This window comes from Ochotona princeps, chromosome 25 (genome assembly GCF_030435755.1).
Source record: "Ochotona princeps isolate mOchPri1 chromosome 25, mOchPri1.hap1, whole genome shotgun sequence".
NCBI classification, from domain to species: domain Eukaryota; kingdom Metazoa; phylum Chordata; class Mammalia; order Lagomorpha; family Ochotonidae; genus Ochotona; species Ochotona princeps.
Genome location: NC_080856.1, coordinates 21,394,352 through 21,410,048, shown reverse-complemented (window position 1 = coordinate 21,410,048; position 15,697 = coordinate 21,394,352). Strand labels below are relative to the sequence as shown.

The 15,697-nt window shown below is 46.5% G+C and overlaps 1 protein-coding gene across 2 annotated transcripts in view; it reads right to left on the bottom strand.

Annotated features, from left to right (window-relative positions):
• Nucleotides 1-15,697, bottom strand: part of ATP6V0A4 (ATPase H+ transporting V0 subunit a4) — a 44,647-nt gene that overhangs the window by 25,821 nt on the left and 3,129 nt on the right. For both annotated transcript variants that reach the window (XM_058681326.1, XM_004594372.3), the window contains exons 2-10: nt 15,550-15,683; nt 13,175-13,253; nt 12,819-12,913; nt 8,891-9,016; nt 8,352-8,446; nt 7,019-7,145; nt 4,364-4,446; nt 3,670-3,763; nt 1,783-1,995 (exon numbers count right to left, since the gene is read on the bottom strand). In XM_058681326.1, the coding sequence (XP_058537309.1) occupies nt 1,783-1,995; nt 3,670-3,763; nt 4,364-4,446; nt 7,019-7,145; nt 8,352-8,446; nt 8,891-9,016; nt 12,819-12,913; nt 13,175-13,253; nt 15,550-15,666 (1,029 nt within the window). In that variant the 5' untranslated portion in view covers nt 15,667-15,683. The remainder of the gene's footprint in view (nt 1-1,782; nt 1,996-3,669; nt 3,764-4,363; nt 4,447-7,018; nt 7,146-8,351; nt 8,447-8,890; nt 9,017-12,818; nt 12,914-13,174; nt 13,254-15,549; nt 15,684-15,697) is intronic.

Below are 15,697 nucleotides of genomic sequence, written 5' to 3'. Positions count from 1 at the left end.
GGATTTCTCTCTTGCCTTCTTCCTTCACCATCCCCACTCTGATACCTGCTTAGCTCCCACATGCATGAAGCCAGGAACCTGGAACCTCTTCCAGGTCTCCCACGCGGGTGCAGGGTCCCAAGGCTTTGGGCCGTCCTCAACTGCTTTCCCAGGCCACAAGCAGGGAGCTGGATGGGAAGTGGAGCTGCCGGGATTAGAACCGGCGCCCATATGGGATCCCGGGGCGTTGAAGGCGAGGACTTTAGCCGCTAGGCCACACCACCGGGCCCATGAATACTCTTTTTTACTCCCCACCTTCCATGGGTCCTGAGCCTGAGAAAGGTTAAGGGACTTGCCCATGAGTGCAGAGTGTGATATGATTGTAAGTACTTGCTGTATTCTTTCTATCACCACCACTCATCTGATTTTCCACTACTGATATGCATCAGGCATAACCAGCAATTACATTAAGACTAGCAACAGCTGTCAACTTCACAAGCCCACTGTTCTGCCATTCCGCACTAGAGTGGGATCCCCTCCCCCAGCATCAAGGGGCTGTGGTGATCAGAACCAGTCCCACGCTGCACCCCGCCCCTCCCCATCGCCTCCTGGAATCACTTTGGACAGGCTCACATCTTGCTTTCTAGGGCCTTGCTCTGCCGGTGTGGCTCTGGAGCAGTTCCAGATCCAGGAACCGTGCAAGTTCAATGAGGGTACACAGTTCTGAGCAGAGTCTCTGGAACGCAACAGGCAGTCTGCATTTCAGCTCTTCCTGCAAGCGTTTGTTATTCGTTTCTGCAGCTAGACTGTGACCCCCATGCAAGTGATTTCTGCAGTTGTCATGTAGTGTCTACAACAAAGCTAGCAGGGAGGGGTCTGACGTGGTAGCTAGCAGCCAAAGTCCTCGCATTGCACGTGCCAGGATCCGTTGTGTGTGCTGGTTTGATTTTCAGTGGCCCTGCTTCCCATCCAGCTCCCTGCCTGTGGCCTGGGAAAGCAGTCAAGAATGGCCCAAGGCTTTGGCACCCTGCACCTGTGTGGGAGACCCGGAGGAGGCTCCCAGCTCTGGCTTTGGATTGGCTCAGCTCCAGCTACTGCGGCCACTTGGGGAGTGAACCATTAGACAGAAGATCTTTCTCTCTGTCTTTCCTCCTCTCTGTATATCTTCCTTTCCAACAAAAACTTTAAAAATCTTAAAAAAAAAAAAAAAAAAAAAGCTAGCAGAACAACTGTCACATTCATGCTCAACAGGTACCCACTGGACAGAAAGAAAAGTGGGCTGCCCGTCAAACACTGAAGCAATGTTATTCCGTCCATGTGTCTTAGCACTGGGTTAAGAACTGAAGACATGGGGCTGGTGCTGTGGTACAGTACGGTAACCCACCACTGGCAGTACCAGCATCCCATATGGGCACTGGTTTCAGTCCTGGCTGTTTGACTTCCTATCCAGCTCCTTACTAGTAAGCCTAGGAAAGCAGCAGAGGATGGTCCAACCTGGACCCCTGCACACAAGTGGGACATGGAAGAAGCTGCGGGCTTCTGACATCAGTCATATGGACAGCGAATCATACACAGAAGATCTCTCCCTTTGTCTCTCCTTTTCTCTCTCTAAAACTCTGCCTTTCAAATATAAATAAATCTTTAATTTAAAAAAAAAAAACCGAAGACATAAAAATGGAAGAGATGAGCCCACTGCCAAGTCACCTGCTTAGGTGATGTGACGTAGGAGGCTTGCGGGGGACAGCCAGGGCTGAGGCTGGTGGTCCCTCAGCTTCCCTCTCGCCAGCTGCACTCGCCACTCACCATGCCCTGCTCCAAGGCCCTCTTGATGCGCCCCGTGTCTGCCACCGGGAACCAGATCTCAGCGATGACACACTGCTGGGTGACGTCAATGTTGCACATGTTCAGGACGTGGTAGATGGCCTTCATCTTCTGCACTTTGGTGACCCAGGAGTGCCAGTTGGCCGCGGCTTCCTGTAGCAGGTGCTGGCGGTGAGATTCAGTCTGGGTGATGACCTGGACAAAGAACAACCCACAGAAAAACAAAGGATGTTTATGGACACGTCTGACAAGGTGGCCAAAGCAAAGGTTCATCAGTCATCATGGCTCTTTGTCTTTGACCTGCAGCTCTCACGCCTGGCCTTAACTCTTACAAACAAGGTATCATCCATTAACACCTGCAGGCTAAAAAAACAAAACAAACAAACAAAAAAACCCCTACCTTTCTCTTCTAAAACCCTTACAGTCTCACTATTCTATGTTGAACTGTGTACCCCAAGGTGTCTCATTGAAATCCTAAGACCCCGTGCCTGTGAATATGGCATTATTTGGAATTAGGGTCTGCACAGTTGGAATCAAGATGTGCTCATGTTAGAGTAGGGATAGCTCTAATCTAAGACTGGAGTCCTTAGAATAGAAACAAATCAACCTTTTTTTAAAAATTGGACATCAAGGCACATGAGGAAGACTACCACATGACAAAAGCAGAGATAGGGTGATGCATCTACCTGCTGAGTGACACCCAGAGCAGCCAACCACCACCAGCAGGTGGGAACAGGTGAGGAAGGCTCCTCCCTTGGTGTCTTCAGCCACATGGACACCTTCGTTTCTCACCTTAAGCCTCTCAACTGTGATAAAAATATATTGCTATTGCCTTAGACCAGTGCATTTGTAGCCATTAGTTACAGCAGACCCAGGAAGTTAATATACCGACCAGAATGCTTCGCACACATAATCCTTCCAACGATGACAAGTGGATTAGTGAAGCAAGGAAGGGATGAAGGATTCGGCCCACATAAAACTTGTCTAAGGCAAGCAGCGCATGCTTTGATAATACAGCAAATGGAGTAAGTTTTTCTGAGGACCTTTACATGTGGCCACAGAAGGAACACACTGTGGCTACAAGATGAACACAGCAGTTAAGTTGCTGCTTGGGACACCTGCAGCTACTGTCAGCCTGGCTTAGAAACCCAGCTTCTCTGTTCCTGACCTAGCTTCCTGCCAGCGTGTACCCTGGGAAGCAGTAGGTGATGGCTCAAGTGCTTGGATCCTTGCAATCCATGTGGGAGAACCAGATGAATTCCGAGTTCCTAGGGCTAGCATTGTGGCACAGTGAGTTAATGCAATAACATCCCACATGGCTGCTCCAATAAGACCCAGCTCCTTATTAGTCACTTGGAAAAGCACTGGAAGATGGCTCAAGTACTCCACTCTCCGCTGCCACCCATATGGGAGACCCAGAAGACACCCCTGGCTCCTGGCTTTGGCCTGGCCCAACTCTGGTTGTTATGGCCATTTAGAGAATGAACCAGCAGACAGAAGATCTCTCTGTGTATATTTCTATCTCAGTAACTCTGCCAGTCAAATAAATAAAACAAAATCTTAACAACAACAACAACAAAAAAAACCAGTAATAATAAAGATTAGTTGGATCAGGCTGGGGTGGCCACCTGAGGATCAACTAGGGTCAAGGTCAGCTCTCACTTCCAGCAAAGCACAACTGACAAGTAAAAATCATCACCTCCAGCTTATCACATCCTGTTTTCTTTAGCTGTGCAATTGTCGGTAGACACAGCCAGACCAGACAGCAAATATCCCAGCCTCCCTTCCCCTCCTCCCCAGGTGACAGGACCCAGAGGGCGAAGGCCCAGGCAGCTGTTCCAGGATCACCAGCCCAGGCCCCTCACTCACGGTGATCAAGTCCTCCAGTCTCACGTTGACATTAGCCAGCATGTCTCTGCGCTCAGCCGCAGGCTCTGGACACGGGTACACGGTGGCTCGAAACCTGTGTTGGGTTCATTCCGAGGGACACAGGCAGGTTAGTGTGGGCAAGCCACCAGCAATGCCTTCCCTGCTTGGTCATCGCCCGCTGACTTGGCTTCAGCGGTCTCGCTTCCCTAGAATAACTGCCTCCTGGGTGCTTGGAAAATGAGTAGCACGTCTCCCATACTATGAAGCGAGGCTGTGGCTCTGCCAGGTGAATCCTAAGACCTGAGAGCTGTTCCATACATCAGACCACACCCTTGACCACCTCTTCCCCCTCCCGAATCCATCCTGCTGTCCTGGGTAATTCCTGCTTCAAGGAGCTGCGTTGAAGAAGGTTCTGGAAGACCAGAGGCCAGCTTGGCTGCGCAGTGTGTCTGCTCCTTAGCTGCTGATGAATGGCATGTCAAGGATGACACGGAAAGGGTTAGCACAACTTGCCATTGTTCAAATCCCTACAAGAGTCAGCAGTATTTTTAATACCATTTGCCAAATGCAAGAAGCTGGCACTCTGAGCCCTGCCTGATCTCCAAGAAGCCCCCATCGGGTGCATTTGCAAGGCACTTCTCCCTGCCTCCTGCTGCCCCAGCACGGACGCGGCAGGTACAACCTGCCTGCTTACCCATCACAGATCTTCTTGATTTTCTGCCTAAGCTGCTCTCCTTGATAAAATATGATGAATATATTCTTCTTGATTTCTTCTCTCTAGAAAATCAGAACAAGTTAAAAAAAGAAGATTTTTTTTTCTTTCTTAGAACCGAGAGAGGAAAATACAAAGTCCTACTTTTAGGGTTAAATGTTGAGAAGTTTTTAAAACATTAACAAATTTCAATTGTCCCCAGTTTGTCTAAGTTTGCAGATCACACCAGCTGAAGGCCAGGGTAGCCAAGGAGGGCAGGATGGGACTCAGGGAGGCTGGGCCACACTGCTTAGAGGGAGAGCTGGGCTCGGTATTCAGTGCTAAACCAATGCTGAGGGATGTGTCGGGGTTAGGAGACTGCAAGTCTTACAGAGAAAGCGCCTGACGCAGCTCATCAGAGCTAGCCCGCACAGAAACACTGCACTTCACGGATGAGTGGGTGTTTGATGCTTAACAAAGATAAAAGCCACATCTAACTTTAGGCTCCCATGGTAGCTCCCTGCGGCCTCATCGAACACTATTTAAATTGCATTTTTCAAGTCCAAGTTGGACAGTACATGAGAGAGGAAGAAATCTATGTTCCATAAGTGTGTCTGACGATGTACACAGAGAAATGGGAACAGAAAGGCCCGGCGCGGTAGCCTAGTGGCTAAAATCCTCTCCCTGCACACACCAGGATCCCTGTGTGTGCTGGTTCTATTCCCAGAGGCCCTGCTTTCATCCGGCTCCCTGCTTGTGGCCTGGGAAAGCAGTTGAGGACAGCCCAAAGCCTTGGCACCCTGCACCCATGTGAAAGACCCAGAAGAGGCTCTGGGCTCCTGGCTTTGAATTGGCTCAGTTCCGGCCATGGCGGCCACTTGGGGAATGAATTAATGGACAGAAGATCTTCCTCTCTGTCTCTCCTCCTCTCTGTATATCTAACTTTTCAATAAAAATTAAATAAATCTTGGGCCCAGCAGTGTGGCCTAGTGGCTAAAGTCCTCGCCTTGAAAGCCCCGGGATCCCATATGGGCGCCGGTTCTAATCCCGGCAGCTCCACTTCCCATCCAGCTCCCTGCTTATGGCCTGGGAAAGCAGTTGAGGACGGCCCAAAGCTTTGGGACCCTGCACCCGCGTGGGAGACCCGGAAGAGGTTCCTGGTTCCCGGCATTGGATCGGCGCGCACTGGCCGTTGCGGCTCACTTGGGGAGTGAATCATCGGATGGAAGATCTTCCTCTTTGTCTCTCCTCCTCTCTGTATATCTGACTTTGTAACAAAATAAATAAATCTTTAAAAAAAAATTAAATAAATCTTTAAAAAAAAAAGAAATGGGAATAGAAGCAATGTGTTACTTTAATCTCGTTTAGCTTGAGGGGATAAAGGTAAAAATACAAAACCCATTATTGGAAAAGTTAGGGCAAGTCTGGTGAACAAATCCCATAATATTCAGAGCACTGGATTCAAGGGCTGAAAGGCCCTTTGTCAGGACACATCAAGTGCTAACGAAGCGCCCACATCTGTAAACCAGCAATCCTATTTGCCCTGAATTGATGTTATGGAAGTAAATCAAAAGAAACCCATCAAGAAAAACTAAAAGGGAAGTGTCCAAAAATAGATAAAAACCACACCAGCCCATGGGACATCCTGGGCCTTCCTAACAATGCCAGCATTAAGCAGGATTCCCGTGGGCAGACGCTTGCAGACACAAGGGAAGCTGTGCCTTCTTTCCAAAGGTTCCCCCATCCCTGGAGTCTAGCGGGTCCTTGGCTGGATCTCACGGGATCTGTTCTGACCTCAGGACAGCCACTTGGGCACTCTCAATGTCGAGGGTCATCTTAGCCTAGAGACGTCATTTAGAAATGCTGTATTCTCTACTGCCATGACCAGTATATGTCTGCTGGGGTCCGTGCAGTGGGTGTACATGACACGAGGGTGTGAAGAGAACAGCTCCCCTGAGTGGCAAGGCCCGGGGGAGCTTCCAGCTGTTAGGCAGGGCCCGGCGGAAGTCTCTCTGACCACCTTGACACAGTCTCACCACCTTTTTGCATGGAAACTCAAGTACCCTACTAAGAATTCTGTGATCTATTGAGGCATTGTTTGCCCCTGTGAGATGGCTTTTGCCACCAACGAGAGCTTGAGAGTTAATGTTATTGATAATGTCTTGGTGAGTGGACCTTTAACTGCGCACAACAGTACAATTAAACCCATGCCATTTCTGGACACCTTATTGTGTACCTACCCATTGCCCTGAAATCGGGCCCAGACATAAAGCGTGCCTTCTGGGAAATGGTTTAATAAGAATTTTACAAAGTAATGGAAGTGATGGGAGTGAGAGCTGAAACTGCTATGGCAGTAAATATAGTTATTGTCATCTCAAAGGCTAGCCTGTCTTTGCAACTTTTTGGAGCATAGAAAATGTAACTGTTTTAGCCGCTTTTATAATTTTTAGCTAGAGGAATTAAGGATGCTTTTATTAAAGAAAAATGCTTTTGATTATTGTCTCATTGTTTATGGGGTTGTAGAGTCTGTAGTTGTAGGGGGATTCTATATTTGAAATTTCTGTTTTGGATTTTAGGTTTTTTCCCTTGTAACCTATTTTCCCATTAAATGATGGTTAAATTGTAGAAGTAGAAATGGCAGTCGCCTGCCGGCCTCACCGTGACAGGGTCTTCCAGAGGCGTGTCCATCTCAGTGAACCTCAAGTACACGTTGCCTCGGCACACTCTCCACAGCAGCCTCTCGAAAGAAGCCATCCTCTCCCTGTTGATCACGCCGGCTGTGAACCTGGGGGGTCGGAAGAGGAGACTTTGGGGTGGGAGTGCAGAGAGACATTGGGGTGGGAGTGCATGGAGACACTGGGGTGGGAGTGCAGGGAGAAGCCCCCATAGGGCCGCCACAAAGGAAGCTGTGAGCCAGGAGGTGTCTTCCCCCAGTGCCGTGACAGGGGCCACCAGGCCATCCCCACCCCAGCTGCGCCCGGCTCCATTTTGACCTTCTCTTTTCTTGGATATGTTGAGGTTTCTTTAATCACCCCAATACAATAGATGTGCTTATTGTTGTTAAAAGCGTGATTGACATTCACTGTAGCACGGTGACTAAGGGAAGCAAATGATCGACCATGATCTCCATGAGGTAAATACATATATCGATTTTGAAGCACCTCTATTTTTTTTTAATTATCCAGCTACTCAGACAACTGATGACCCAAATATCTTACCTTATCCTCCTCAGCTTGGTGACTTTGGCTGACATTATTTTACATGTACATTGGCCCTAAATGAATTTCTGATGAAGCATTTTTGAAAATCTTGTCCTTCCATTTCAAACCCATTACCTGCCTACTGCCTCAGACAGCAGGCTCTCAAGTATGTGAGGACTGACCAATTGGAACTCACAACTTTCAGAAATACTTTGGAAGTTCATCAATTTAATTTACACCCTAAATGAAACCCCCCATAGATCTACAAGGACAAAATTAGTTTCTAGTACAAGGGCTTTAAAGTCACTTGATTGTATAATTAACCTATTTCTAATTATCTTCAAAATCCCAAACTCCGAAAACATTGTATTACCATAGGGGTATTTTAAACATAAAGAAAAGACCTATATCCAAAAACCACATTCCCAAGCCCAGGAAAAGCTGAGAAACTCATTCAAATGATCATCTCCACACTTTTCCTACACAGGAACAAAACAGGCACTGCATGCTTTGGGATCAAGAAGTCAGGTCATCATTAAAATGGACACAACCTCCAACTCCTCTCACCTAACAAGGTGACATCCGGGTTGACTACTGTGGGTCAGACTTACATCCGCAGTTATTCCGGGGAAGCAGTTATCCCGGGGAAGCAGTTATCCCAGTGGCTAGTGGCCACTTGCTCTTTCATTCATTCATACAAACACTCAGGGAAACCTAGCACATGTCAGGCACTGAGCTGAAGACCACAGACCCAGCCACGCATGATTCTCAGCATACGCAGTGACACTAACCCCAACTTGCCAGCCACGTGGGCAGGCACCGCTCTCAACTCCAGGAGCCCCGAGGTGTCTTCCGTAAAGAAATCTTCAGCTAAGTTGGTTTCTGTCTGAAAGTAAAAAAAAAAAAAAAAAGCAGTGCTCTGGTCATGTACACACTTTCAGAGAACTTAAAAGCCATCCACACCCTTGGGTTTTCTCTGCTTTGAATGAAGGTGGAAATCTCCACAATTGGCTGAGAGAGTTGGAACAAGCAGAATGCCCCCGGCCACCAATACCCCAATCTGCCCAGACCAACTGTACTCCGACCTGTGTTTGCAGCTGGGTTGGTGTGAACAGCGCCTCTCTGCTGAGCACGGTGGCATTCTCGCCCGCATCTCAGCATGTACCGCACTGTCCTGACTGGGCTACAGTCCCCCATCACCAACACAGGTCTACCCATGGGGACAGACACAAGCAATGTTGTCATCTTCCAAATGCAAATTGAGGCTGTTAGGAGAGGGTCCTGAAATAAACAGCATCCCCCCCCCAGAAAACAAACAAACAAACAAAACCTCAAAGAAGTCCTGGGTTTTCTTCAGGAGATATTTCAGTTCTGTCAGCTCTAAGAGACTCCTTTTCAGTGCCTGCTGGTTCTGGTTGGCTTCCTGTAACTCCGCTTCCAGTTTTTCCAGAACAGTCTGCACAGGAGGGCAAAAGAGGATCAGCCTAGTTGGAAGTGGGCTGGGACAGTCCCACGATACATGAACCCCGTCAGTGAGCTAAGAATGAAAGTGCTCAGTGCTCCGTCAGCAGTCAGCAACTCCATGTGCTTGGAGAACACGAGCTGGACCACACACTGCCTGGGCGCCCACCATCAAACGCAGGATCAGAAGGCACTCCAGGGAGATGGAAGGCAGCACCATGAAGAAGCCAACACACGTCAGCCATTGCCTAGCATTCTTGCATTTTGAAACGGAAGATAGAGGGAGGCCACTTGTTAAGAATTCTGTGCCTCAGACATCTTACAACAGCGGGTGAGCCCTAAGGAGGGGAACTGAACACCACCTCTGAGTCACCACCGGGCCTCAGAGAGGGCCACATCTAAGCCCAGAAGATGCTGCACTCAGGGGTGAGCACAGCAGTCAAGAAGAGAAAAACCAATCTCCTTTGCTAAATGAGCCTAAGCAAAGAAGAGGCTCGGGGTCAGCATAGTGATAGTTAAACACCAAGTGTCACACACGGGCGCTCTGGTTCAAGTCTCAGGCTGCTCTGCTCCCAAACCACCTTCCTGCTAATGCACCTGGAAGATAACAGATGATGGCCCAAGTGCTTGGCCCTGCCTCCTGCATGGAGACCCAGATGGAGGCCCGGGCTCCTCCTGGTCTCTGCCTGGCCCAGACCTGGCTGTTACGGCCACTGGGGGAGTAAACCACTTGAAAGGGATCATTTTCCCTTGCTTTCTCTGTCTCTTTCCTGAATGAGAAATATATGTGTCTGTGTATTTGTTTATATATGTGTGTATTTATATATTTATACATATGTAAGTGTTTATAAATATATTTGTTTATATGTGTGTGTTTACATATATTTATGTGTATGTTTATATGTGTATATATATTTTTGTGTTTATATAAACACAAAATCGACTCATTGAAGTTGTATTTATAGAATAGTCTGGAATATAACTTAATTTTACAATGTCCAAAGAGATTGCTTCTAGTCTTTTAGCTAAGATCAAGTGTAAAATGTTCAAACATATATAAAAAAGTGCTATTTCTATTGGAAAAACACACACATAAACTCACACACACACATACAACAGATTATTAAGCAACCATGTCCTATAATAAAAAATATATAAAAATAAAGCTATCAAGACATCTTAAAAAATTAAAACTGCCCCAGAGAGATAGATCAGCTGTCTACTGTACATAATTCATTAAAATAATGAATCATTTAAAAATATAAAAGATCATTTAGTCAAACACCTATCAACAATGAAAAGGGTAAAATTCAATAAAAAAAGAATACAGCGTAGCAATGAAAATGATTTAACTTCAGAAACATGAAACAATGCAGAGTCTTTAAAAATAATAAAATAAAATACCAGGTTACAGAACAGTAGTGTAGCTCCGCCTGTGTTATTTAGAACATTGAATTACAATAAATAAAAGATAAGGAAAGAGAAAAAGCACACAAGCTTGAGGATGGCACATGGAAGTTCATCCTTGGCGCTACTTGTTTCTTTCATTTTTATTTTTAATTTTGATTTTTATGATGCAATTCTATAGCGTATGGGACCCCCCACTCCCGGGGGGTACTTTCTGTCTAACACAGGGTGACAGGCACGCAGTGTTTGCAGGGTCATGATTTCTTATGCCTTTTACAAATTTCATGAAAACTCTATCAATTCAACATTTAGTAAAAATTGCAAAGAGATCCATATGCAAACATACTGTAGCAAAACTACACAACAACAAAAAGCCATGTAACTCACAAAGAAACGACCACTGGACTAGCAGCAGATTTTAGGAGAAAAATGTATGCATCCTGACCTCTTAACTAACTGGGTGTGTGTCTTGCAATGTGAAGCATCAGTGTAAATCATAGCTCTCAAGCCAAGAGAGGGCAGAATGGGTTGGTACATTAAGAAAAGCAGGAAAGGGGGTGAGGGCAAAGGGGGCGGGAAACGAAAAAGCCAGTAAATCAGTCATCGCAGAAAGTGGCCTGGGATCCTGTTAAAAAGGAGCTGGTTCTAAACTTGGAGGGGAGGGGAGGGGGAGGAGGAGAGTCCATCTCAAACACTCCCCCTGCCAAAGCAATAAAATACACGAGCAATGAAAAAGAACACCCATGCAAATGTTAGCGCGTCTCCTCCACCCTGACTCTACAATATCAGACAAAAATGAAAGGTTTTACGCATAGAATGCAGAGACCTGGAATGTACGTTTCTTAGCAAAGTCCGAGAAAGGGTTATGGGATAATGGATTCAATCAACCCACACTAAATTCACCTGGAGAAATGGTGGCTTTAAATTAGTATCTGAAACACAAGGAACTTCCAAAAGTTTGTGGAAAATTAGGACTAAAATTATGAATTGATTGCAACAATAATTTCAAACTCCATGCATAGCAGCAGGTAAAACATCGGTTAAGATGACCCCATCCCACATTCAAGTTCCCGGGTTTAACAGCTGCTCCAGGCTCCTGTCTCCAGCTTTCCGCTAACGCATCCCTTGGAAAGCAGGAGTGATGGCTCAGGGAATTGAGTTCTTCTGCCCACATGGGGATTTAGCTCCTAGCCCAGTCATGGCTGTTACAGCTGACTGGGTGTAAACTGGTGGCTGGAAGCTCTGTCTCTTCACCCCTCAAATACATAGATAAAAATTTGAAATGTATGTATATATTTTTTCACAATACCCATTTTATACCTATTGTGAAAAAAATATTTTGCACCAAAAGCATTTTTTCCACATCAAAATGAACTCACTTCTAATTCCATTTCCCTGCAAATTTTTCGAACTCCCCTCCTATAACTTTGTCTATATGGAAATAAAAACACATGCTAACTTTTAACAAAAGCAAGGAAGTCTCTGTGCTTACCCAGTAATATTAAGTAGATAATATTACTAGTAATATTAAGAAGAATATCCACAGTTATCTGAATAGATTGTAAGATATTCCTCCCTTTTCCAACCACGTATCTGGGCAAAGCTGGATTATCTTCCTGCACATCAATAAATACTCAACTGGAATGTCACGGTTTATACTACTGATAGTTTCAAAAATCTCAAGAATTTGGAGATGGCTTCACACATTCAATAAAGGAACACTCTAGGCAGTGAAGAAGCTCAGCTTTACAGAGCCTTACCCTACCTGCCTGTCCCCTTCCTCCCCGGAGAACAAAGTGTGCCCAGATCCTACCTGGTCTGACTCTGCCTACCTCCTGGGGTTCCTCTCCCTCCACCCTGCCCCCTCACTTCGTGCCCCACTATGTGCTCCTGGAGGCCTGGGCAAAGTTGCTTGCTCCAAATGGCACCTTGCACAAGGTGGGAAGTCAATGTTTTATGAAAGACGAATGGGAAGGCAGCAGACAGGGCAGGGAAGGAGCAAGGGAAGGGACTCCCGAGCCATGACAACCTTGGGACATTGCTAACTGCCTGCAGGTGAGCTACAGGAGCCAGTCTGAGGAGGTGCCTCCAGCTACAGAGGACTTTCCAACCAGGCAGACAACCAGAAACCTGCAATTGTCCTGCAATTGAACTAATCAGTGACACAAAACACTGATAAGACTTTGCTGCCTCTAAGAATCTCAAGCTGAAATGGCTCTGAAATTGGTCCACTGGGATTGCCCCCAGGGGAGAGGGAAGAATGCTACAAGGTGGACATTCAGGTAGCTCAGTCTCTGAGCCTGCAGCAACCCAGTGGCAGATGGCCAGAAGTCCCAGTTGGGATTGGGGGATGGGACTGGCTGCAGTGTCTGGTGCAGTGCAGAGCTTACCTCCAGGGTGATCATTTCCCGTGGCAGAGGGGTCTGCGGGCACTTCTCAGGCAACTGCACGGCAATCTCACTCTGCATTTCATCTTCCAGAAAACCTGCAAGGGAGGAAGCCCCATGAGAGCACCCCAGGGGACTGTGGGTTTTCATAACTTGAGAAGTAGGGTCAAGCAAGACAGGTGTCTTTGGGCTGCATCGCCCTTGGGCCTGCTGTAGTTCCTGAGGGCCACCCCTCGCCTCCCTCAGGACCATCCCCCAAAAAGCATCACAAACTGTGCCATATTTGCTTAATGAAGTCCCGTAAACCATTCGCCACATTGCCAGTTCACATTTGGATGCTAAGCAAAAACTTGGCTTACGAAGGATTCTTTCCAGCGACTCACACCTTCGGACTTCATTCACAAATTTCCTTTGGAAACTGCTCACGTTCGCATTCAGCTGCAGGATTGGGGAAGACACAAGGCACACATGTAGCAACAGCTACCAGCATGCTGAATTTAAACACTGCATTATCTTCCCAATGCTGGAGAATGTTAGTGGTATTGTCTTAGAGATAAATATCTTCACGTAGGTAAGATAGGCAAGTTATAGGCAAAACACACTTGGTTTCCCTACACTCAATCACCAATCTGAAAGAGAGTAAAAGTGCTATTTTATATTGGTCCTATGTCTTTGTCTCTCTTACGATTTATTAATTTGATGGGGATGGTGCTATGGCATAAAGCGTAAAGCAGCCATTTGCACATACAGGTGCCAGTTCAAGTCCCAGTTGCTCTATTTGTGGTTCCGCTGCCTGTTAATAGCCTGGGAAAAGTAGCAGAGGATGATTCCAAGCTTGGGACCCAGACACACATGGGAGATGGCGAAGAAGCATCTGGCTTCCATAAATGGATTGGCCCAGATCTGACCATTGCAGCCATTTGGGCAGTGAACCAGTGCATGGAAGATCTCTCTGTCTCTTCCTCTCTCTGTAACTCTAATTTCAAATAAATGAGAGGATTTACTTGTTTGAAAAGCAAATTGATAGAGCTAGAGCTAGAGTAAGGGCAAGAGTGAGCAAGAGAAAGATCTATCTGCTGGTTCTTTCGCCAAATGGCTACAACTGATGATGGGCCAGGCTGAACCAGGAACCCGGAACTCCTTTTAGATCTTCCCTGTCAGTGGCAGGGAGCCAAGTATGTGCTGTCCCAGGCACACTAGCAAAGAGCTGGATCAGGATTCAGAGGAGCTGGGACTCTAACAGGCCTATAAGATGCTGGCATCATAAGCAAGTGGCTTAACCCACCATTCCACAATGTCAGTCCACGGCCCTCTCACTTCCAATGAAACAAGTCTTCCTATCTCTATGCTGTACATATTCTTAACTACAATTGCATGTTTGATCCTCATAGACCTTAGTAAGATCATGAATATGACCAGACTTTGAAAACTGTGTAGTCCTTTGGTACAAATTTAACTCTAGTGTTAGGAATCAACCCTTGGCTCAGTCAGTTCAGACTGAGAGTCCTTTCTCTAGAAGGCTTATCTGTGGAAGTGCTTTGGATTTTGGATTTTCTTAGATTTTGGAGTATTTACATGTAAACGAGGCAGCTTAGGAATAGGACCCAAATCTAAACACAAAATTCTTGCACGCTTGAGACACACTGGCTGATTCACACAATAATTTGACTGTACATGGAGTGCAACTCATCACATGTCATGTTGGCAATCAAAAAGTTTTGAATTTTTGAGCACCTCACAACTCATATTTTCGGATTAAAGACGTTTAACCTGTAAATGTTTTTGAGATCCCGCTTTACATCAAATCCCGAGGTACACTCTAGAGAAGCAACAACAAGAAATGATGCCTCCTCCCTTAGCTTTGACTTTGATCTTGGTGGGGAAGTTAAAGAAAAATAATCAGATGAGTTTTCCAGTTTGGACTCCATCAGAGGTAGGTAAAGATCTAAACTTTTGCAGAGGGCCAACATTGTGCAGCAGTGGATTAAGCCACTCCCCCCAACACTAGCACGCCAAACAGAGAGTACTGGTTGAAGTACTGGCTCACTTCCCAACCTGATAATGTGCCTGGGAAGGCACTAAAAAGTGGCCCAAGTCCTTAAACCTGTTACCCACCTGGGGAACCTGGGGAACCCGGATGGAGTTCCTGGCTTCTGACTTCAGCCTGGCCTGATCCCATTTGCTGCAGCCAATTGGGGAGTAAATCAATGGATGGAAACATCTGTGTGTGTATATGTGCTCTTTCAAATAAATGAAATGAATTCTTAAAAACTAAACTGCCCCTAGGAAATGATCCCCTGATATCACACATGAGACAGCCTATCCCTAGAACTGGAACTCAATCCTGGTAGTCACCATTAACTGTAGATCCAATACTTTGTCCCAACTCTGACTAGTCACAGAAAATAGGTTTCTATGTTCAAACCAAGATATGGTGAGCCCACTGACTATACCCAAGGCTTAAAGATCCCACACAGGAGATAAAATACAATGACATTTAAAGGTGGTGATGGCTTTAGAATTTCAGAAGATCCCTGCAGCCGAGAAAGCAAGGGAAACCTGTCTGTGAGTGGCTTTCCCAGGATCATCAAAAATCCTGGCTAGAGGACCAGTATCATGGAATTCCACCTGCTCTAGCTCTGGGGGTGGGGGGGCTCCCTGAGAAGAAGTGTTGTGAAAGAGTTCCTATTTCCATCCCCACCTGCCTCTTATCGCCAAAGAATGCAGAGCTTACATCTTTGAATTGAACCAATCCAAGCTCTCCAAGTTCAGCCACACAGCAGTACGCAGCCTCCACCTGGAGAAAGAGCTGTGACAAACACATCTCCTCACTCCGAAACACAGACGCCATCCTGGCCCAGCCTTAGCCTGCAGGTGGAGAG